The sequence below is a fragment of the Pinus tabuliformis genome, chromosome 9 (genome assembly GCF_031772625.1).
Source record: "Pinus tabuliformis cultivar Carrire ecotype Pingquan chromosome 9, CPIR1, whole genome shotgun sequence".
Taxonomy (NCBI): Eukaryota; Viridiplantae; Streptophyta; class Pinopsida; order Pinales; family Pinaceae; genus Pinus; species Pinus tabuliformis.
Window position 1 is genome coordinate 1,516,106,700 of NC_142307.1, and position 25,127 is coordinate 1,516,131,826.

Below are 25,127 nucleotides of genomic sequence, written 5' to 3' on the forward strand. Positions count from 1 at the left end.
ATGCCATTAGAATAATATAACTTCAGAAATTGCCCGTTCACAGGCAGTGATAGCTTTTCTCCATTCAGATGACTGAGGTAAATGAGTTTGAACCAACAGCCTCTTCAATCTTGTACGGGCCCAACCATAGGCTATCAAATTTACCATGTTTGCCTTGCATTTCTTTCTTTCTGTTCCACATAAGGACTAGGTCTTCTTTCTTTCGAATCCTTTAACATGCCTTGTGAAGTGTTCCTTTGAAGTTTCTTGATTTTCCACCCGATGATCGAATGCTTTCTTTCATATATTATCGAGCTCCACCCATTGATTCACTCTTGCTCAAACTGCTCATTGATTTGTTATGAGGTGCTGGAATAACTGATATACCAGAATCTTCTAATGTATAGGAACAGTGGCACCCATCCCATATACTAATTCAAGTGGGCTCTTTGCTGTAGCTTATTTCTTTGTGATTTGATCTGCACATGAAGCATGCTTGAGCTTGTTATTCCAATATTTCTGGTTACCACACATTGTCTTGTTAATTATTGTCATGCTACCCCAAATTCCCAGTATTTCTGGTTACCCCGCACTGTCTTTTTAGTTATCATCATCGTGTTCTTGTTACTCAATTCAGATAAACCATTTCCCTGTGGGTAATAATTAGATGAGTGGGATATATCTGGACCTTATTTCTTCCTTCTTGCAGTTCTTTCCCTCTGTGTAGACCCTTCTAGTGCCCCTGTTGTCCACCAAGGTGGTATGGTGAGAGTATTTTAGGTATATTGTGCGTGCTGCTTGATATGAAGCCTAGGATTGTGATCTTTTCATTGCTTTGTTCATAGGGATTGATATGATGGGTACTTGCCAAATGCTACCTACTGAACGGAATCTATTTACTGCTATTGTCTGAAGGTCATAAATGGGCCTCCCTATCTAAATGCAAATAAGTTACCGATTTACTATTTTGATTGTACTAAGAAGAACAAGTCATAGCACAGTCATTTATAACTCACTTGGAACTCCTAATGACTTGGTGTGTAATATAATATATGCTTTTGAATTATAAGTCCTCTTTTTTTTGTCTCAGAACATAAAGCATCAGAAAATACTTCTTGCTTCTTGTCTGTGCCCAATAATGCTTCTTCAGAATACATGAGAGGGATGACTATATATTGCCTGAAGGAATCTTGCTTTTGCCCTAAGGATTATTTATGCGTTTTTTCTTCATGGTATATTAATGGGCCCTTATAAATATTTCCTGAAAAAATATTTGTTGGAAGGTTAATATGAATAGGCTTCTCTTTATGGTATATATATTGGCTCTTTATAAACTTTTTCTGACGGAATAATTTTTTGGAAGGTTAATCTATCACGGGAGACCATTTTACTTTCACCTGTTTCCAGTTCCATAATCCCTCACAAAACAAAAGATGGTCAGCTTATGAAGACAGGATATGTCCGACTATCTGCATTCTCTCAGGTGGTTATTTTATTTCCATTCTCTTTCACTTCATGTTTGCAAATCCTACGTTCTGTTGTGAACACTTCGAATTTTGCAGTTGCTCATATGAGTGTGTCATATTATCCATTGTTTGATTGCAAGCAGTAATCTGAGAAACATCGTGAGTATAAGAAGTAGGAGTTCATTAGGTTATCCTTTGGGAATAACAAAAGCTAAAGACAATAAATATACTCTGGCTTCATTGAAAAGGATTATAGTTGTTTTGTGGCGCAAATGGGTTTTATTTAGGATCAAAATGCAACTTTATGCTAGCTGGACAAATTTGGAACCTAGCAGTAGAGTTGATCTAACCAACATTATTATTGAACTTTGAGCAACAATTTTATAGCAATTGTAGCATTTTCCTTTAGCATGAAATTATTTATTTATCTATGTTAAAATTGGAAACTAGGTCCTAATTTCACTTTGGACAGCTCATTTGATGGAGATGATGATTGCATTTAATTCCTCTTTTTGAGAGGACCAAAATCGACCTAAAGATCATCTAATTTGGACAAGGGAAAGTATATTTTTGAATTATGAGCCCACATGTGCATATTTGATCAGGCCGGCCCTAAAGCAAATTGGACACCCTTGGAAGGCTATAAATACAACTGACCTCAACCTCATTTGGACATCATCATGGATCATTCTTCTATTCTCTTTCTTTTTTGTGGCTCGCACAGGTCTGAGGCAAATCAATGGAGGAATGGGATCACGCGAAGATGAAATGGCAGGGTCTGAAGCTCGCATCTTTGTTTTAGGGTTTTGGACCTTAGTCGCAGGCATGCCGCAAAGAGATCCCAACTACGGTCGCTCACTGCTAGGCTCATCCGTGCAAAAGAATCCTTTCAATTGCACGCACAATATGTCCTCCATGTGACCAACATCTATGGTTTCGTTTTTTAGTTATTTGAAGTTTTCGCACGTTGACCGCAGACAGTAACAGTTCATTATAGGTTTCGAAATTAGGGTTTTTGAGTATAAGCATGGTTGGGTTCATCTCTTGGATATTGTTTAGTTGGTTTTTGTTGGATAGTTGTATGGATGAATATATGGATCATTGTACTCCCTTTTGTTGAATCATTCAATGACAAATCTAATAAGAAGAAGAATTTGAAAAGGTTTTCCCCATAGTGGGTTTTCCTTGGTCTCCGACCAATCCTGGTGTCTCTATGTGTGAATGTTTTTCTTTTATTGTTCCTTTATGTTTCGCTGCATTAATGATGACGTGTTGTAGTGGTTACAACCACCCTCCAAAATTTTTCTTTAGCTTCATTTTGGAGCCTCCCTACCAACCATCTTCATAGCATGTCTTGCACTGTCAAGTACATAGGCTTCAATGGTTTTTCAGCAGCTTGCCAACTTGTGCATGTTAGTTTGCTTCACTCTCCTCACAGGTTGCCACTTAGGACTTGAGCTAGTTGCTGGCTGAGCAACTCCCTCAGAAAATCACGCAATCCTGGAGGGGAACCAACCTTCCATCCAGAAATTGCGCAAATCTGTTGGGTAGCTTGTTGGGCTCAGAAATTGCACAATGTAGTCAGATAGTCTTCCTTGGGAAAATTGCGCAATCTGGCTCAGCACTGCAGCTCAGTCCAGAAATTGCAAAAATTAGTTGGGCAGACTACTGAGCTCCAAAATTGGGCAGAGCAGTCACACAGGCTTCCTTGGAAAAACTGCGCAATCTGGCCAGCACTGCAGCTCAGCCCAGAAATTGTGCAATTCTGGGCAACAGTCACCTGCTCCTCCTAGAAATTGCGCAATTCTAGGCAGCAGCCAACTACCCCTCCCAAAAATTGCACAATCCCTCTGGGACAACCAGCGCAGTTCCTCTCAGAAATTGCGCAAATCCCTCTCTTAGTCAAGTAGGCTGTTGCATGTGCCTTTAGGTTGACTGGGTCCCTCCGGGACCAAGCAAAACTTATTTGCATGCATGGGCTGCTCTTTCTGAAATAGCAAAAGGCAGCATGCAAAAGGCATGCCTAGATCTAGGGATTTATTCTTAGCAGTTGGAGGTTGCATGCAAAGCTCATTTTAGAAACCTCTCGCCAAGTGTCGCCTTTTCCTAGATTTCTGGCATGCGCGTCATAACCTCGATCTTATCAAAACTTATGATCCGGATGATGCAGAGCTCATTCCTCATATAAATCTTGCAGCTCTCACACCCCACATTACATCCAGGAGTCTTCGACACTTTCAGCTTAGTTGTTTAAGGGTAAGTCTGCTTTTCATGTCTTGCGTTGCGTTTTTGTCGTTTTTTGTGTTTCGCTTTGTGTGAGTGTTGTTTGCTTGATTTCAATGAGCGTTTTCTGTTGTTTTAATGTATGTTAGCTTGTAGAAGCATCGTTTTAGTTTTCATTCGCATCTCACTGTTGTCGCATGCATGACATTGTTTTTGCACCGACAGTCGTCGTTGCGGCGACCCGTCTTGCACACATGCATATTTTCCCGGTTTCTGAATCCTGCGCTTGCTGTTTGCATGCATGATCATTCACTCTTGTTTACACTCAACTTCACCATGCATTCAAACTTCTCGTGTTTTCAGTCGCCCGTCGGTGGGTCTGGGTTGCCTTAGCCCGGACCTTGCCTTGCCTGGCTAGCATTGCGCATTTTTGGAAGTGAAGACTCTGCCTTCCCTCCATAAATTGCGCAAATATGGCCCAGTATTGACCTCCAGGCTTGCATTGCGCAATTCTGGGAGGCAGTGCCTTGTTGGCCCCAGAAACTGCGAAATGCAGTTTGCTGGTTTGCATGTCACTGCTGACTGAAATTGTGCATTGCGTAGTTTCAGTCCTCAGCAGGCCAGGCTGGACTGTGCATTGCGCAGTTCCAGTAGTCAGTCAGCATCCCGACAACCCAGATTGTGCCTTACGCAGTTTTCGTAGTCAGTCTCCCAGCGTCCCGGTGAAAATTGTGCAATCTTCACAGACAGTCACACATGTATGTTGCATGTCAGTCCTTCAACTTGTTTTTGTTTTCGACTGATAGATTGCTTGTCATGAGTGTTGCTATGTCTCCAGGTATCACAGGTGTTTGTCTGCCTCTCAGCAGCACAGGTACAATGGCTTCTAGGAGAGCAGAGTTGAAGACATCGTTCAGAGCACAACTGGGGATGCAATCGATCAAGTGTCTATGAACTTGCCTATCTATGAAGACATCAAGTTGTTCATGGACAAGGATATCAAGATGAAATAATAGTGGCGTCACAGCGAGTAGCACCATCAGCAACAGCAGAAGGTAGCACACCTGCATGCGACAAATGCAAGAGGAAGGTTGTTGACAATGCAGAGGCGGAACAAAGTTGCAAGCTCAAGCAGATCCACCTGTGATGAAAGCAGCTTTGGAGATTGAGGCTATGAGGCAATGACGCAACAAGAGGATCGCGCGAAGGCAGAGAGAGAAACAGAGAAGGAGTTGCAGGTGCTGAAGTAGCAACTCAAGGAAGAATAGGAGTTGCACAGACGAGAGAAGGAGTTGCAGTAGGAACAGGTACAACAGGAGGCGCAACATCCACAGACTGATGAAACTGCACCCATACAGGCTATAGATCCATTCAACAGCCGGCATGGAGAAGATAGGGTGAGCAGTGTTGTCTATAGCATGCAAAGGGTATTCACGAGCATGGATGTCATTATACGCGCGCATGCGATCCCACCCATTTGGCACACTCACTGAGGCAAAGACAAGAAGCAAGTCCGACTGGAGCTGAACATGTATTTTGACAAGTTGATGTGCATGGTCACCAACACACACTCGGAGATCAGCACAGACACTATGCATCAGTATGTTGTTGGTCCAACTACACTCAAGACGATGATGCGCATGTTATCAGACGAGTTGGACAGAGGAGCCATATCAGTGTACCCGAATGCAACGGAGGCAAGAGTTCGATTTCAACAAGATGTCACCATTGAAGCGCACGGACACCATCATGGACGACCAAGCTTGGCATCAGTTCGCCACCGTTGATCATCGCAAGGATGTTGAAGAGTTGGTCTTACCACAATTGTCCGAGTGTTAGTGATGTCTTGCATGGCTTGCCCAAGCCTATTTTGTTTCACATGGGTACATGTGCAGATTGTATGTAACATCTTGTCAAGGGGAAGTTCAAGTCTCGATAGTTGAATGTAACAGTCAGAGTAGTTGAAGAGTCATGAGGGTAGGCGAATAGTCACAAAGGGGAATGTCAAGGGTCACCCCACCCTTTGCTATATATAGTAACCTCATAACACATTGTAGGGGCTTTTTGGTCAGCCAAGCTTCCGATAGGAGTATCTTAGAGAAAGCTTGGAGAGTATTGTAACGAGCCTTGGCTTCTCCACAGTGCAGAGCTAGTATATCTCTTTGGAGGAGCAAGCGGCAATGACTGTAATATTCCGCTATCGGGACTAGTGGTTGGTCATGGTTGTACTGTATGATTGGAACTTTCACTTCTTAATATAATAGAGCTAGTATGTCTCATGCACATGTTGTTATTGTATTTTAGTTATCTTGTTTACGCTAATGATATATGTATCTGTTTGCTTACGCATGCATGTATGGAATCTTTCTATATAAGTATGTATGAATCTTACTGAGATGTGTTGCTGGTTTAACCATCACTTTGGATTGCTAGCTTACTCGCTTTCCAGTTTGTGATGCATCTCCGTTCGTGTGTTCCCTTCCAAGCCACATGCTTCCACAGGTTTCCAAGGGGCGCACTCACCTCACTTTCCATGTGTTAGAACCGCTCATGAACCTTCCTTGGCTTGCTGCACATGTCACAACCTTGCTACCAACAGGGACATCTTACTTTCCTCTGCGTGCAACCGCAGTCAAGGCGATATTGTACAACCCACTGCTAGGACTGCTACACCAAATGGTCTGAGGTCTGCTTGGGACTTCTTACTAGGGAGATCCCCTAACATGTTGGTGATGTCCAAATGAGGCTTAGGCATCATGAATTTATAGCAAACTTTGAGGATGAAAGGACGTGACTATTGGGCTTTTGAGCCTACATAAGTTTGCTCGCCGACCTTCGCAATTTGTCCATAATCAAAATAAATTCATAACTTCATTTGTACATGTCGGAATCGAATGATCTTTAGATCAATCCTACACCTCTCAGAGAGAGGAATCCAAGAAAAATATCAGCGATCATAAATAAGATGACCCATGTGGAGTTTGGCTCTAGTTTCCAATTTTAACACTCCCTCTCAACTAGGGAGAACTCCATCTACTAATCCATCTACCAATCTGTACTATCTCTGCCATCAATGCAGTGCTCTTCTTTGCTCTGCTGAACTATGAAGAAAAAGAAGTGATCGAGAATGTATCATACCATTCTCTACTGACCCGAAGTCAGTCCCAAATAAAAGAGTGTCTCATACCATTCCTATTGACCTGAAGTCAGTTCCAATCAAAAGAGAGTGTCGCATACCACTCTTACTGACCCAAAGTCAGTTTCAATTGATCCTAGATCAATAACGGTCATCCTAGCATAGGGAGTACAGTAGTACACGATGCGTCCATCAATAGTACTATGGTCCCTATCCTCATTTCCCTATTCATTGGCCAGATGAAAGGTACTTCCCATGAGTCCTAGACTGCATGGGTAGGATGTCTCAGCAGGAGAAGGATGAACCACTCATCCTACCTACATGTCATCACGGGGTATCACAGGGGAAGGCTAAACCACCCACCTTGTACATAACAAACCACTAGGGGAAGGCTAAACCACTCACCTTGTGTTGAAATTTCTAAGTCTATCCATTAGAATTTTAATTTGTATTCTTCTGGTTTATTTCTTCTACTTGTTAAATTCGAACAAGTTATTTAAAACATATAAATAACGAAATAAACACAATACAGTCTCAACATCTACAAATCATCCGCTGAAAGAAAACAAACACACAAGTGACACCGTTATTTTTCGACAAATGTCCTTGGAAAAACCCAATGCGGGAAAACCGGTGCAGTTATTTTGAGGGTTTATTATTATGCAATATTTCCTTGAGTACAACTGGGTGCCAAACTGGCTCACCCGACAGAGAAAAATACACAGCAACAATACCTCTCTATTTGGAAATAGGTATTCAGAAAACCTATCCCACGAAACCCTCTCCAACGACTTTGAAGCTCTGCACTAGCCCTTTTGGTCTCTATGTCAGCCTCCTGCTGCTCTACGTCAACCCTCTGAGGCATTGCGCAGCCTCTGGGACCCTCTGCGTCACTCCCTTTGCCTTCTGCGTGGATGACGCAGTCCCTCTGGGCTCTGTTGGGCTCTACATGACCTGCTCTGGCTCTTTGCCTCTGCGCAGGTCTCTCAGCATTGTCTTTGCCTCTCTGCCCAGTACTCACTTCCCCTCGCTGGTGATCACTAATTCGACTTTGCTTAGCAACCCCACTCTAGCAAAATGAATGACTGATCACTCGGGTGTGTTCTCCAACTGACCCTCAAGCCTCTTCTTATAATTTTCTCGTTGGCCCTTCAATGGTCATGATTAAATCTCTAATCAACACCTAAGATTAGATTTGGCTTGATCCATGACTTTGTAACCTTCTAACCCAGTTTTATATTAATACCCATTAATATTTTATTTTTTCTAAGTTTAGACTTAGGAACTCCATTAAAAATATTAATTATTTTAAAATCTCCCAAACCAGGTACAATCTGTCCAAACCATTACTGGGTCTTGGAGATCTTATGTGCTCTTCCCTCTCCACCAATTTTCATGGCTAGAGCACATTCGATGCTACCCCAAATCAACACCCTATGGTTACTCATCGCTCTAAGAAGTACCCCAAGCCCCCCGGAACTCCCAAAGCTCAATGTCCATATCATACAGGACCCTCATAAGAGGGTCTCTATCGAAATTTCTAAGTCTAACACATCCGAAATCCCTACTGCATTATCTGGTTTATTATCTCCTACTTGTTCTTTCCATTAACAAGTTATTTATAAATATAAATATCAAAATAAACACAAATGTAGCCTTCACACATAAACAGATCAACAACTGAAATAACTAAGACAATCACACAAGGGACACCGTTATTTTTGGACAATCGCCCCCAAAAAAGCCCAATGCGGAAAACTGGTGCAACAGATGAGGTTTTTATTATTATGCAGTGTTTGAATACAACTAGGGTGCCAGAAATGGCTCACCCTTCATAGATTTTCCTTGGCAGAAGTACCTTTCTTCAGAGACAGATATTCCGGCGAATCGGCAACCAGATTATGAACCCCATAGTGACCTCGACTGTTCCTCAACTGGACAACGAAAGCTGCTCCAAGCTTCCTTTCGGAACCGCGTCACCCTCCAAGGACTGCGTAACCCTCTACGACTCTGCATCTGCCTGTCAGCTCCCAGTCTACCCCACAAAAATTCCTCAATGCTGCCTCTTCAGCCTAGTGTCAACTCTAGATCCCTCTGCGCTGCCTATGTTAGCCTCTACTGCCTTTGCGTCAGCCTCTTTGCCCTCTGCGTCTTCTGTGCTGGCCTCCTCAGCCTCTGCGTTAGCCTTCCTAGGCTTAGCGCTGTCTCTTGGGCACTCTCCCTGTCTCTTTGCTATGTATTCTCAGCTCTCTTCTGAATAGCCCCAAAAAATCGAATTGACTAATCAACTTGGTGTATCTCCAAATGACCCTCAAGCCTTCTCTTATACTTTTCCTGTTGACGATTCAATGGTCGAGATTAAGTCCCTAATCAACGACTAAGATTAGGTCTGGCTTGATCCTCGTTAGTTAGAAATTTCTCACCCATATTATATTAATACACATATATTTTAATTTTCTTAAGTTTAGATTTAGGGTCTCATTAAAAATATTAATTATTTTAATATCTCTCCATCCGGGTGGAATTTCCCCAAACGATTTCTGGGTCTTGGAGATCTCATCTGCCTTAGCCTCTCCACCAATTTTCATGGTTAGAGCACGTCCGATACTACCAAAAATCAACACTCTCCACGACTCCAAGTTGTTCTTGGAAGGCCAAGAACTTGACCTTCCCCAGGGGCTTTGTCAGAATATCGACGACCTGCTCATCAGTCCCAATGTGATGGAGCCTTATTGCTCCTTGTTGTACCATATCCCGGATAAAGTGGTACCTGATATCTATATGCTTGGAGCGATCATGAAACACAAGATTCTTTGATAATTGGATCCCACTCTAGTTTTCATAGAGGATCACAGTGGTATCCAGCACATGTCCAAACAGTGCATTGAAGAGCTTCGTCAACTAGACAGTTTCACAGTAGGCCATACTAGCAGCTACGTATTCGGCCTCAGCAGTTCTCAAGCCAACCCATTTCTGCTTCTTGCTCATCTAGGATATCAAAGCAGAACCCAAAGAAAATCAATATCCAGAAGTGCTCTTGCGATCCACCACACTGCCAGCCCAATCAGCATCAAAATAACCATGCAGCCTCACATCTCCAGTAGTATATCTCAGTACATGAGTGATTGTGTCCCGAAGATATCTTAGAAGATTCTTGGCACCAATCCAATGTATATGATGAGGCTCAACCAAATATTGGCTCAATGTGTTAACTGCAAACATACGTCCGGACAGGAGTTCACCAAGAACATTAGTGCTCCTATGAGTTGACGATACTCAGAAGCATTTCCCAATTCAGGTTTGGAAACACTACCAAATAACTTCTTAAAGTTAAGTTCCATCGGGGTAGTCACAGGCTTGCAGTCTACCATCCCAAATCTTTCCAATATCTTCACAACATATTTTCCTTGAAATAGGAAAATTTCTCCTGGCTTTTGCCAAACTTCCAACCGTAGGAAGTAGTGCATCAGTCCTAGTTCCTTCACATCAAATTAAGAAGCCAACTCCCTCTTACATTTGTGAATGAGAGGGTCTGCACCTGTCATAAAGAGGTCATCCACATAAAGTACTAGAATGAGAGGTTTATCATTTTCAACCTTAAAGTAGAGGTTCGTATCAGATTCACTTCTAGTGAATCTCAGCTTCATCAGATAGCTATCAATCCTCTCATACTAAGCCCAAGGTGCTTGTTTCAAACCATAGAGAGTTTTCTTCAACCTGCATACATGAGATTCCCGGTCATGAACATCAAACCCCTCGGGTTGTTCCACATAGACTTCCTCTTTGATTGAACCATGTAAGAAAGAGGTCTTGACATCCATCTAATGTAGGTTCCATCCTTGCGAGGTGGCAAGGGCTATGATTGAGCAGATGGTGGTGTATCGGGCAACAGGTGAAAATATCTCCTCATGATCTACTCCTTCCTTTTGAGAGATGCCTCGAGCAACAAAGCGAGCCTTGAACTTTTTTGCACTTCCATCAGCTTCATGCTTGATTTGAAGAGCCACTTAGAGGTGACAACTGATTTGTCTTGGGGTCTAGGGACCACATCCCAAACATCATTCTTCATAATTTACTCATATTCTTCATTCATAGCATCCTTCCGTACTTGTTGCTTCACGACTTCTTCAAATGATAAAGGCTCATTTTGAATGATAGTGCTCATGACAGTCAAGTATCCTTGATACCTGTTTGGCTTCTTGCTTTCATGGAAAGTCCCCCTTGGTGCAATATTTCTCTTGGCATCTTCAAGAGTCTCCCTAAGCCATGAGGGTCTCCTCTTGGAGGAGGAGGGCTCTTGAGGAGGAGGATCAATAGGATCCATAGGTTCATCAATATCTAGCATTGGTTCATCTTCTTTAGCACCTTGTTTTCCGATGTTAGCTTCTTTGTCCTTCCTTGGGATAGGAAGGTTGTTGATCTTGTTTAGGGCTATATCTTTGTCGAAGGTGACATCATGAATTATCTCAACTTCCCTTTGACCAGTCACATAAATTCTATATCCCTTAGAATTTTCACTATAGCCCACAAAGATTCCTTTCTTACCAGATATACCCAATTTGCTTCTTTTCTCTTTTGGTACATGAAAATATACGGGGATTCCGAAAATTCTAAAATGAGATACATCGGGTTTCTTACCAGTGAACATTTCTTCGGGAGTCTTGGAGTCCAATTCTTGATGAGGGCATCGGTTTTGAACATACACGGCAGTGTTTGCAACTTCAGCCCATAGGAACTTCAGAAGCCCTTCATCATGAAGCATGGCACGAACAACTTCTACAATAGTGCGATTCTTCCTTTCAGCCACACCATTTTTCTTAGGAGTGGATGGCATTGGAGTCTCCCTCTTAATGCCAGCTTCTCTGCGATAATCTTGGAATTCATTGGATTTGTACTCAATCCCATTATCAAGCCTCAATATCTCGATTTTCTTCTTGGATTGGTTTTCAATCAAGGCTTTGAAGTGTCGGAACCAGGGGAACACTTCATCCTTCTTTTTCAAGAAGTAGATCCAGGTCTTGCGAGAATAATCATCTGTAAAAGTGAGATAATATAAGTATCCTCCCAAAGAGTTTACGGGCATCATACCAGATATGTTGGAGTGGATCAATTGCAATATATCTGTGGTCTTGCTATTACTTGAGGGGAATGGTCCCCTTGTAAGTTTTCTTTCTGCACATTTCGGACATACACCTTCATGCTCTACTTTAAACTTGGTCATACTTGTCACCATCTATCTCACATCGGGTAGGGCCTTATAATGAATATCAGCAAACCTTCGGTGCCATAGTTCAAATTGTAGAGATGTGTCGCAAGACATGGCTCCTAATGGACTTCCTCCAACTTGATACAAAGTGTCAACCCTGAACCCAAGAGTAAACGCATCTTTGAAATTTCTTTTTCAAACACATACCTTTCCATCAATGAATGCCACCTTGAATCCTTTGTCTTCCATTGTCGAAATGGACACCAGGTTCTTCTTGAGATCAGTTACATATAGTACTTCAAGTAAATGAATAGTGTTGTCTTGATTCAATTGAAGGGTAACATTCCCTACTCCCTTCACGGGATAGGTGGCATCGTCTCCAAGGATGATCTCCAAGTTTGTCTCCTTTTCTATCAAATTAGAGAGAGCTTCCTTGTATCCGGTGAAGTGCCTTGAGGCACCACTATCAATTAGCCAATTCCCCAAAGTGTTCGGTGGAGAGGTAGTGGAGAGGGCCGATATAAGATAGTACTCCTTTTGCTTATTGTTAACAACATTTGATTCTTCATACCTGGAGTTCCTTGCTTTCTTGGAGGGTCGACCATTTCCTTGATGTCCCGCATTCCTTTTTCCCTTGCCATTGGACCTGCCATTCCTTTGATCGTTGTTGTTGAAGTTGCCCCTGGAATGATTGTGATCATCATCATGCGATGTGTCACTTCTATTTGGACACTCCCTTGCATAGTGGCCAAACTTATTGCAAACAAAGCACCTACCCTTCCTTCCTCCCTTGGATCCAGGATTTCCATTGAAATGACCTTTAGCCCGTGCATTATTTCTCCTTTTGGCATGAGCAAAGAATGCAGTGGCGTTGCTCCTATTAGAAGGCATTTCTTGCTCCACCATTCTTGTTTCTTCTTGAATGCATCTCAACATCAATTCTTCAAACCCTGGAATTCTATCATTGTTGAGTATAGTGGTTCTAAATACATACCACTCAGGTGGGAGTCCTCCAAGGGTGGTGAGAGTAAATTCCATGTCAAGAATGACCTCTCCAATCGAAAGTAGATCATTCTTGATCTCAGTAATCCTTAAAAAGTAGGATTGAATATCCTCGTCCTTGCCCTTCTTAATATCCTTCAACTTATTATTGAGAAATAAAATTTGATTAGCATTACTAACCTTGAACATGCTGATCAATTTGTCGTTGATCTCCTTGGAGGTCTTCAATTCGGAGATGTAGGCCACCAGACGCTTGTCAATGGAATCTCTGATAATCTTCTTTGCTTTGACTTCAACCCTATTGTACTTGGTCTTCGTAGCAGCCGATGCATTTCAAGGAGGCTCAGGAATTTTACCCTTCACATAATCCATCACTTCATATTCTTCCAAGGTCAAATCAAGAGACATCTTCCATCCATGATAGTCAAATCAAGAGCTTTTCTTCAGCTAGGAAGTGGGATGAGGAACCCATTGAGCCTTTTGTCCTTGTCCAACTATCTTTGGTGATTTCGCTTTCACTCTTGCTTGGTTTTTGTCTTCACCTCACTTCTGATACCATGTTAAGTTTAGGCAACAATGGTATGTTCTATGCTTTAGAGCAATTTTACTTCAATTTCTTTATTAGCCCAATATCAATAGCCAGTTTAGCAATCATATCAACATGATAGTAAAATGCAGATAGAACATAAATATAAACAGTAGAAGACAAGCCAAGACAAGATGATACAAGATGTGGCACCAGTTAGGGACAAACCCCAATGTGGGGAAACCCTTGATCAATTCTTCTTATATTCTTCAATAGTTTAGCAGAGAGTGTACAATTTACAAATCCGATAATTTATGACAACAGCAAAAGAGCCCTGACCAGAAAAGTCAACGCTGGTCAATAGGGCAGAATCCTTCCTCAATTCAGCTTGGTCAAACCTAGTCAACTTCGGCCTCCAATAGCAAGACTAATCAGCCCAAAACAGTCTGAAAAAGTTTAGTCAAAACTAGTCAACAAAAGTCAACCCTGCGGTCAGCGCTAGTACACTGAACGCTAGTCAAAACAGAGGTCAAATTGCCTTGATTTTTGTGCCCATATCTGCGGCCTGCTAGGACAGAAATTCCTCACCCAAATCCGCAGTCAAGGAAGGTCAACGCTGGTCAACGCAGCCCAAGAAAACAACCTCTAAAATTCGGTCAAACTGGTCAATGCCTAAAACAGAAAATCATCCTCCTTTCCTTCGCATGTGTGAGAGAGAAAGCTGCCCAGAAAATGCGTACCCAATTAGATGAGGAGAGAGAGAGATGTGAGTGAATGAGTGATGTCCAAATGAGGCTCAGGCATCATGAATTTATAGCAAACGTTGAGGATGAAAGGACGTGATTGTTGGGCTTCTGAGCCTACATAAGTCTGCTGGCCGACCTTGACAATTTGTCCATAATCAAAATAAATTCATAACTTCATTTGTACATGTCGGAATCAGACGATCTTTAGATCAATCCTACACCTCTTGGAGAGAGGAATCCAAGAAAAATATAAGATGTCATAAATAAGATGACCCATGTGGACTTTGGCCCTAGTTTCCAATGTTAACAAGAAGGGACTGTTCTTTTGCTCTCCTTGTGTTGATTGAAAGTTGCAAGAAGTTGTCTTGACCATCGTTGACCATCTTTGACTGTGGTTTTGTGTGAGGAATTTCTGTTCGGGTAGGCCACAGTTTTGGGCACGAAATCCAAGGTTGCTTGACCTCTGTTTGACCAACGTTGACTGTGCTAGGGCTTGTTGCGTTGACTTTTGTTGACCAGATTTGACTGGACTTTTTCGAACTATTTTTGGGCTGATTTGACTTTTTGTTGGAGGCTGAGTTGACTGAGTTTGACCAAGCTGTTTTGGAGGTCAAAATCTGCCCTGTTGACCAATGTTGACTTTCCAGTTAGGGATTTTTGTTTCTGCTGTTTGACTGATCAGATTTCACTGTGATTGCGCAAGTGAATATTGTACATTGTACTCTCTCTGTGCTGAACTTTTGAAGAATTATAAGAAGAATTGATCAAGGGTTTCCCCACATTGGGGTTTGTCCTTGGCTGGTGCCATATCTTGTGTCCTCTTGTGTTGGATTATCTTCTACTGTTACTGTTTATGTTCTATCTGCATTTTACTATCATGTTGATGTGATTTTTAAACAGGATATTGATATTGGGCTAATAAAGAAATTGAAGTAAAATTGCTCTAAGCATAAAACATACCATTGTTATCTTAAATTAACAAAAATCTATATTGCGAAGCTATTGAAAAGGTTTTGGAAGTGGAAATGCAAATCCTTGGACACTCTGATTGAATTTCAAGAAGTTGTGAAGAAATATTATTGAACTTGATTTGGAAAACGACAATTGATTGAAGCACTGATATTCCGTTTGAACACCCGTTTGTATATATATATATATATATATATATATATGTTGTGCATAGATCCTGAGCAAATTCATGATTGAGCCACTTCATACACATTGAGTTGTCGCCCAACACCCTTCGAGATATTTACATGAGACAATCAATTTTTGATCTAAGATGTTCATCCTACGATATGTGTCTGCATAGATGTACTGATGATGTTTGGATTATTATTGATGAGCGCATCTAGGTGCTGCTTAGCATGAGATCTGCCATGATATTTTGATGAGAAGTCCATAGCTTCTAAGACGATCGAGGTTGAGTACGATGTTGTTAGCATGGCTAGCTATGAAGCAGGATGAAGAAGCTTTGTGGAGAGTTGTTTGAACAAGTTCTGGATATGATACAGATACATTGCGATAATACTGAGTGGGATTTGATTGGCAGAGAATCCCATATATAGCTGGACTGAGATGCCCTCATATATTGAGATAGTGCTGCTCTACAAGACAAGCTTAGGCTTGTACCTTCGTGAGAGGGAGAATGACTATGGTATCCTTTTTGTGATATATATATTTTTGTTCTAATATGGTATTTGATTTTATGTCTTTTATGAACAAGAGATAAATTCTATTGAGACATGATGATTACCAGATATGAGTGCGATGATATGTTGTTGATCTAAAGAGAGCATTGCTGATCGAGGATACTGAGCCAGCTCTTCCACCCTGTTTGAGCTCCCAGGGTGTGGAATTGAGATGGGGGGCTCTTGGAGTTGAGGGATCTCTGGACAATAGGGTATCACCACTATCTGTTACCCATAGGGCTGAAGATGTTGCTCCCCTAGCTTGTTCTTTGCTGAGTATACTGTAATAACCATTCACACACAGTGACTAAAATCTGAAATACAGAAGCCTGAAGAATTAATTTGTACTTACCTTAACTGCTGTTGATTCTGCTACTGAACTGGTGATTATGCTGCTGGTGATGCCGTGGCTATGTTGATCCAATCTCCGGGAGACCAATACCACCCAACCAGACTGAGCAAACCTAGCTGCTCAATCCAGAAAGTTGCTCACAAAAGCTCTCTGTCCCTCCGTGCCCAGAACCTCAGACGGCTTAAAGCTCTTCCAATGGATAATTATCTTCTCCTGGTTTTCTCCTGGTGAATTTCTGCTTCTGGTTCTCTCTGCCCCTCTCTGATTTTTTTTCTTCCCCCCTCTCGATCCAGGCTGCCGGTTTTTATCTACGGGCCTGGCGGTGGCCGCCCTCCTACCTGCAGCCACCGCCTTCCCTCGACTTGACACGCCCTCCATGCAATTTAACCCTCAGATATTTTCCTGGCAAAAGGCGCTCTGTTATAAATTTTCAGTTGGTTGGACGCGCCCCCTTTTAATGGATCCTGTAATGATTTTTAGGTATGATATAGCATATGGTTGTGTTTTACGCTTAGCATATGTATATTTATAAGTTCAGCTATATATCTTATAACATTTAACTATATATATATATATATATATATTATAAAGTTCCATTATATAGTTTATAAAATTTATATTATAAAGTTCAATTATATATTTTGTAAATTTAATATATATATATATATATATATATTATAAAGTTTAATTATATATTTTATAAAATTTAACTTATATATGTTTATAAATTTAAGTTGTATTTATAAAACTTAACATATTTATTGTTTAAATTTCATCACATTTGTTTTATTATAAAGTTTAAAACTTTATATAATGGATCAATTTAGCTGGGTCGTTACATACACCCCCCCTTCTGAGAACTTCGTCCCGAAGTTTAGAGTTTTAGGTTCAAGGTTTTAATGGACATGACCTTTTCTATCCAGGTCCCCAAGCTATTCAAAATCATCCTATCCTCCCTAATCTCTTCTGCTCCCATCCTATCCGTCCTCTACTGGAGTATGCCATGGCGTCAATTTTACTGACCTAACCATTCATAAACACTAAGGTGACAGCGTCGGTTACACCGACCTGATTCCCAGTAGGCATCCGGCAGTCATCATCACACGTCTAGGGGAGCGTGACTCGCACAGTCCTCCCATGACTCCAGGGTTCGGAGGATAAACGGTGGGTAACACCTCCACCCCTCCCAGTAGAATTAGGGCTACTACCCTATCATAGGATCACTTTGAGCTTTAATTGTTATGAGGTTCTGTCATCACGTGGTCATCTCGGAAATTGGATCATTTATCTGCAATCATACACTTACCCATGCATTTGTAAAATGTGCATCAGCATATTCAAAATAACTCATGTATTATTTACATATGTCACTACAGCATAACATATTTTGCCATATTCCAAGCACGTCTTTTGGCGTTCATCTAGAATGTATTCACTTCTTGATTTCTATCCCATTGATCATACTAAAATAAAATAAATCAGATCTATAATATCTTAATTTTTATCAGAAGAAAACTTATTCAACTGTCTTAACTTTACTTCAACATTTATAATTTAGTAAAATAAATCACATATATTGTTTTGGTATCCATGTACCAGCAGGAATTAAACATATATTATTTTGGTATCCATGTACCAGCAGGAATTAAACATATATTATGCCACAAAATTTCATGTTTATCCATAATCATTCAAAAATGTTTTTGAGTGCCTGATTGTAGTGAAGTAAATATATACTAAACATAGTGTAAGGTTCTTCAAAATGGACATAAATTAGGGTATCTCTGGCATATGTCCTCTGTATTCTCCCAAGTTGCTGATCCAGGACTATACTTGTCCCATTGGACCTTAACTTGGTCCACCAGACGGTTCCGCAGCTGTCGAACTCTACGTTCCAGTATACGTAATGGTTCGACCGTTATGACTCCCTCGTCCGATACCTGCAATTCTTTCCACTGGATGTTATGAGATAGATCAACTATATAATGTCTTAATACAGAAACATGAAATACATTATGAATTCTATGCAGGTGAGGTGGCAGGGCAAGACGATAGGCAACAGGTCCAACTCTTTCCACGACTTTAAACGGTCCTATAAATCGGGGTGACAACTTTGTCCCTTTTCCGAATCGAATAGTACTTTTATTTGGTTTGATGCGGACGAAGACCTGATCCCCTACTTCATACCTCCTATCAGTTTGGTGAGCATCAGCATAACTCTTTTGTCTATCCTGGGCTTCCTTTAATCGTTGTCTAATCTGTCTGACCTGCGCTTCCATTTCATGGATTAATTCTAGTCCTATTACCACTCGATCTTCTAACCTGTCCCAACTTAACGGTGTTCTGCAAGGTCTGCCATATAAAGCTTCAAATGGAGGCATCCCAATCGAACTGTGGTAACTGTTGTATGCGAATTCGACTAAGGGTAAATACTTTTCCCAGTGTGATTGCTGATCCATTACATACATTCGCAACATGTCTTCAAGTACTTGATTTACTCTTTCAGTTTGCCCATCAGTCTCAGGATGGTAAGCAGTGCTTAAATTTAGCTGAGTACCTAAGACTGTCTGCATGCAAGTCCAGAATCTGGAAGTGAATCGCGAATCTCTATCGGATATAATCTTCTTAGGTACTCCATGAAATCTGATAATTTCATTTATGAATACTCGAGCTACGTCAGCAACATCATAAGTATCTCGTACCGGAATGAAATGGGCGGTTTTTGTTAATTTATCCACCACTACCAGAATGGCATTGTGTCTTTGAGAAGTAAGAGGTAGTCCAGTGATAAAATCCATAGAAATGGTCTCCCATTTAGACATAGGAATGTCGTGGGGGTGTAAGAGGCCCGCTGGGTGACAATGATCTGCCTTTACTTGCTGACATTCCAAACATTTTGCAACAAATTGAGTGATATCACGCTTCATGCCTGCCCAAAAGAAGAGTTTCTTGGTATTCGCATACATTTTCCCTACTCCAGGATGAGCACAATATACTGCTTTGTGAGCTTCCCCAAGGATGGTATCTCGAAGATCTTTATCATCAGGAATGTACATCCTTCCATGGAATCGTAGGATCCCATCGTTTTCTAATTCATAACCCTCAAATTTAGATTCTTTTGCCTTAATTCCCTCAAGACTTGCCCTCACCTTTAAATACCAACTGTCTTTTATAAGACGATCCAGTACTCGTTGTCTTAAGTCCACTTTAATGGGTATGAGAGAAAATATCCGGGGTCTCCTGCTTAAGGCATCGGCTACTACATTTTCTTTTCCCTTAATATATGATATTCCGAAGTCATATTCACTTAGGAATTCATTCCATCGTCTTTGCCTGGCATTTAAGTCTCTTTGGGTGAACAAATATTGTAGACTTTGATGGTCGCTTTTAAGTGTAAAATTTCGTCCCACCAGATAGTGTCTCTAGATCTTTAAAGCTAGCATTACAGCGGCCAATTCTAAATCGTGAGTAGCATAGAGTTCTTCATGAGGTTTTAGCTTTCTGGAAGCATAAGCTATCACTCCCTTATCCTGCATCAACACTGCACCCAGCCCCTGCTTGGATGCATCAATACATACCGTAAAGTCTTTGCCCATATCAGGGACTCTTAGGATTGGTGCACTGGTGAGTAGTCTTTTGAGTTCAGAGAATGCTTTATTACATTCCTCGGTCCACTCATACTTAACACCTTTACGCTGGAGGGTTGTGATTGGCTTTGCGATTTTGGAGAATCCCTCCACAAATCTCCGGTAATAACCTGCTAAACCCATAAAGCTTCGTATCTCATGTGCATTTTTCGGTATTGGCCATTCCATGATCGCTTTTACCTTCTCAGTATCTACTGAAATCCCTTCACCTGATATGATGTGACCCAAATAATGAATCTTTTCCTGAAAAAAAGAACACTTGGATAGTTTTCCATATAACTGACGTTCTCTAAGGCAGGTCAATACTATCCGCAAATGATCTTCATGCTCTTCTTCATTCTTGGAATAGATGACAATATCATCTAAAAAGACTTGTACAAATTTATCAAGATACTGACGGAAAACACTGTTCATAAGATTCATGAATACGGCTGGCGCATTTGTTAACCCAAATGGTACTACAGTAAATTCATAGTGCCCAAAACGTGTCCGGAATGCAGTCTTAGAGATATCATTTTCAGAAATCCTTAGCTGACGATACCCTGATCGAAGATCAATTTTTGAAAAGACAGCAGCTCCTTTCATTTGGTCGAAAAGATCATCGATTCGCGGCATAGGGTATTGATTCTTTACTGTAGCTCGATTCAAGTCTCGATAGTCTATGCATAATCTTAAGGATCCATCTTTCTTCTTCACAAAAATTACAGGAGCGCCCCAAGGTGAGGTACTGGGCCGAATATGCCCTATATCGAGTAGTTCCTTCAACTGGATTTGCAATTCCTGAAGTTCTGGAGCTGTCATTCTATAAGGCGTTTTAGAGATCGGTTGGGTACCTGGCTTTAATTCAATAGTGAGATCCAATTCTCTTACCGGGGGTAATCCAGGTAGTTCCTTTGGAAATACATCCGGGAACTCGGCTAACACCGGATATTGTTCTAAGGATGGCCCTTTTTCTTGGCTTACTTCGTGAATTGCATAAGCCTGACAACCCTTTCTTAAACAACGCTTCACCTGCATTGCCGAAATGTAGCGTAAAGAAACTTCCCTCTTGATTCCTTGAATTTGGATTACTTCTCCCTCATCATTTATGCCCAAAATCCTTTTTCCATAACAGTCCACCCAAGCTTGGTGAGCTTCCAGCCAATCCATACCTATGATAAGATCATACGTTCCTAAGGCTGTGACATAGACTTTTAGTTTAGTCGAACAGACCCCTAGGTCAATTTTGCATTGATCCACACTCAAGCCCACGGTTTGGAGTTCTCCTGAGGCCATTTCTACTTGGTGGAAATCATTTTGTCTACGAGCTGCCAACCCACATCTGTTTAATGCATATGACGAAATGAAACTATCTGTGGCACCAGTATCAAATAAGATTTTGAGTTTTATGCCATTGATAATACCTGAAGATTCCACTACAGTGGATTGATGGGCTGCTTGGTCGTGGTTGACTACTGCATGAATTCTATGATTACTTCGATTGGCTGATATCGGCTCCTTCCCAGTCCTTTGCAATATATTTGATGAAACTTCAGGGCAGTTATGCTGGAAATGCGGCCCCCCACATCCCCAACAATTGAGCTGCGCTGATCCTCTTGAATCAAGGTGTGAATTTCTAGAGAACGAGCCGCGTCCTCCCATGTTGATTCCTCTCGCACTCCTTCCTCTACCGGTAGTCCCTTGCGATGCCCATGGTCTGGTGTTGGACGATTCCGCGGCTATAGTGTTTACTGCCATGGGAACTCTTGTCCCCACACTTGGGGTAAACCTGTTACCGTAAGGTGGCCTCGAGCTACCTCCTCTGAAAAGTTCCGGGGAGCCTTCCCTGGAAATCCTGATTGTAAAGGCCCTGCTGGCCCCATATCCTTTTTGATTCCAAGGTGTTCTTCTGCATAACGGCCACATTCGACTACCTCGGCTACAGATGATGGTTTCCACATACTTACCAAGGCTCTGATGCGAGGATTTAACCCAAATATGAAGCGTTCAGCTTGACGTTCATCAGAGTCTAAGTAGTGAATGTATTTTACCAGCTCCATAAACCTTATTTCGTACTCCTCCACCGTTTTACTTCCCTGAATTAGTGTATGAAAGGCTCTGGCTTGCTGTTGTTGAAAGTATGGAGGTAAATACTTTGGACGGTACCTTTCCTCAAATAGTTCCCAAGAAACATTATCCGATGTAAGGTGCAGCTGCTTTTCCAGATTTCCCCACCAAATCAAGGCACTTTCCTTTAGTTGAAACACGGCAATCTTTGTTTTTGCTGAAGGCGAATATTCTCTTAACCTAAAGCACCGGTTCATCCCTTCCAACCATGCCTCAGCGCGTTCACCAGCTCGACCTCCCGAAAATTCTGGGAGTCTAATCTTCTGAAGCTCTCTAGAGATGTCTTCTCTCGATCTTCTGGGCTCCAAATTATTTGGTTCCGCTGAACTGGTGGCTACATGCTGAAATTCCTCTTTGTTTTTAGCCTTAGTTGATTCCTTTAATGTCTCCAATAAGGCTTCCAAAGAGTTCATTATCACAGTCAACTCTGGCGTTGGAGCGTTTGATGTTGACGGTGGTCTTGGTGGTGACGAAGGTGATGGGGATGATGATGGTGACGGTGGCGGCATTAATGGTGATGATGTTGCCCGGTCACGTCGTCGTCGCTCATACGTCCTTACCATGGTAATGGTCCCTGAACACACAATAAAATTTATATATATAAAAAAAAATTTGAGGTGGATAACCGAATTTTAACACACAATTTTCTTTGCAACTTCACATTTATAAACGGGTATAGTTTTGCTATTTTTACCCGCTAGGCGGATCTTACTGGTACCGAGATCAAGGAGGGTGGTCTCACGACCTCCTTGTCCTAATGCAGGGTATTCTATCCTAATATGACTAATGCAGAAGTGTATGGTTATTAGCTCCTAAGGTAAGACATCTAAAGTTTATTTACCTAATAACATTCACAAAATGAAAATGTTAGATGTCTCGTTTATAATGTTCATTGGTAACATACTTGTCATACCTCAATCTGACTATTACATTTAAGGGCGGTCATATATATCTATCTCCCTAATATATTACTTGGATATGGATTTAATCCAAAGAGCTACTGAGTCTTATTTTAAGAGAGTCTGGTGCAAAGAATGAGGAGTAGGTACTTATCAGTTTTAGCAAAAGCAATTCACCTCAAGCAAAATAAGGATAATAAATGATGTCCCCAGAATCATTAACTTGGTTCCCAGGTATTTAATGAGATACCATGCCAGCAACTGCAGAGCAAAGGTTTGAAGAAAGAGGCTTGAAGATCACATTCTGTTGTCAATTGGATCTCTCTCTGGTTTTTATTGAATTTTGGGCATATGATCTCCTACCTCAATTAATAGACTGCTATCTATACTGATGCAAGAAAAAAACGTAACTCCACGATATGAAAGCTCGCTCTATACTCCTGTAGCATGCTTCTGCGATATAGTTCACTATGGTGGCTTGGTTCTACTCTTTTGATATGGATTGCTTTTATTGCATTACAATGACTCACATATTTGAGGCTCGATGATCTCTGTGCTCCATATTATAAACTATGGCTTGTTTCATGATCTGTGGCTGACATTTGATAATCACCATGGCTCCTACTTATATTCCCTGTAATTCGCGCTTTGTGGCTCACATTTCTTTATGTCTATGGTTCACATATATTATTCCTGTGGTTCTTGCATTTATATGTGGTCCGCTCTGTTCTCCGTAGCTTGCATTTTGTTATGACCTACATTATATTCACTGTGGCTTGTTAATGGATCACATTTTAAAGCGACTCTTATCTAGATGTGTTGTCATCGCTCTTATGATTAGTAGAAATTACAACGACACACTGGCAGCGTAATAAACGTAACAACACATCATGTACTCTGTGACATCGAAATCGGTTCTCTGTGGCACGTCATACTTTGTAGGGTCACTTTTTGGATTTACAATGACATCGCTTTGTGGCGTTAATATTGCATCACATTAACACATTACAGTGACACTTCTTTGCTGTAGCTCGCATTTATTGAGGCTCGATCTAGCCAATTGCCGTAAACGTCAGACGAATAAACCAACACATCGAACACTTCGCTTCTTGAACACGTGGCTCGTTACCAGGTCTTACTGTACACGTCAGATAAAAATGAAGCTCGACACACCGTGTTCGATTATACCACGTATGTTTATCGGTCGCGTCAGCTAAAATAAATAAACAGAAAGGAAAGTAGTTTCATGAATAGAGGAATGTGGTTTTTGAAAGACAAAAGTTCCAAGTTCAATCCCCACCACCACAACTCCAATAGAGGGAAAGCGGTAACAACTTTCTAAATTTGTGTGTAGACAAGGGCAGTGCGGCCATGTCTGAGGAAGCGACCCCGATTTTTGAACGGGTAAAAGACTCCAGATGAAGAAAACTAAGAAGTCACCCGGCCTAAATTCTTTGGCACTTAAATAAAATGTGCAGAAACTCTAGGCTGCCTTCTGAAGCTTTCTTAAGCCTCTGAAATCGGGCAGTGTATACTAAAACAAAAAAAACGCTGATGTACTCAAATTTACATCAGCCAAATTTGGATCATTTCCAAATGCGGAATAAACGGAAAAATTTCGTATTGAATACCGAGGATTCAGAGTCCGTTCATTGAATCCGCCATTTCCACCGCATCGAATGAATATGAAGGGTGTTGGATAGGAGGTCGCGGGTTTATGTAAGAACCAGAGACACAAAATGGAAATCAACTATCATAAACCTTAAGAGTGTGTTTACAGGTGTTCTACGACAATGTTTTCTTTCTAAAACAGAACAGAATCATAAACCTTAAGAGTGTGTTTACAGGTGTAGGGCCAATAAGGTACCGCAGAGTTAAAAATTGGCTCTGATACCATCTGTAATAACCATTCACACACAATAACTAAAATCTGAAATACAGAAGCCTGAAGAATTAATTTGTACTTACCTTAACTGCTGTTGATTCTGCTACTGAACTGGTGATTTTGCTGCTGGTGATGCCGTGGCTATGTTGATCCAATCTCCGGGAGACCAATACCACCCAACCAGACTGAGCAAACCTAGCTGCTCAATCCAGAAAGCTGCTCACAGAAGCTCTCTGTCCCTCCGTGCCCAGAACCTCAGACGG

At 41.3% G+C, this 25,127-nt stretch overlaps 1 protein-coding gene across 2 annotated transcripts in view; it reads left to right on the forward strand.

Annotated features, from left to right (window-relative positions):
* The window catches only part of LOC149154354 (Peptidase S41 family protein), a 367,381-nt gene that overhangs the window by 305,960 nt on the left and 36,294 nt on the right, over positions 1–25,127 (forward strand). For both annotated transcript variants that reach the window (XM_089437783.1, XM_089437782.1), the window contains exon 8: positions 1,343–1,462. In XM_089437783.1, the coding sequence (XP_089293909.1) occupies positions 1,343–1,462 (120 nt within the window). The remainder of the gene's footprint in view (positions 1–1,342; positions 1,463–25,127) is intronic.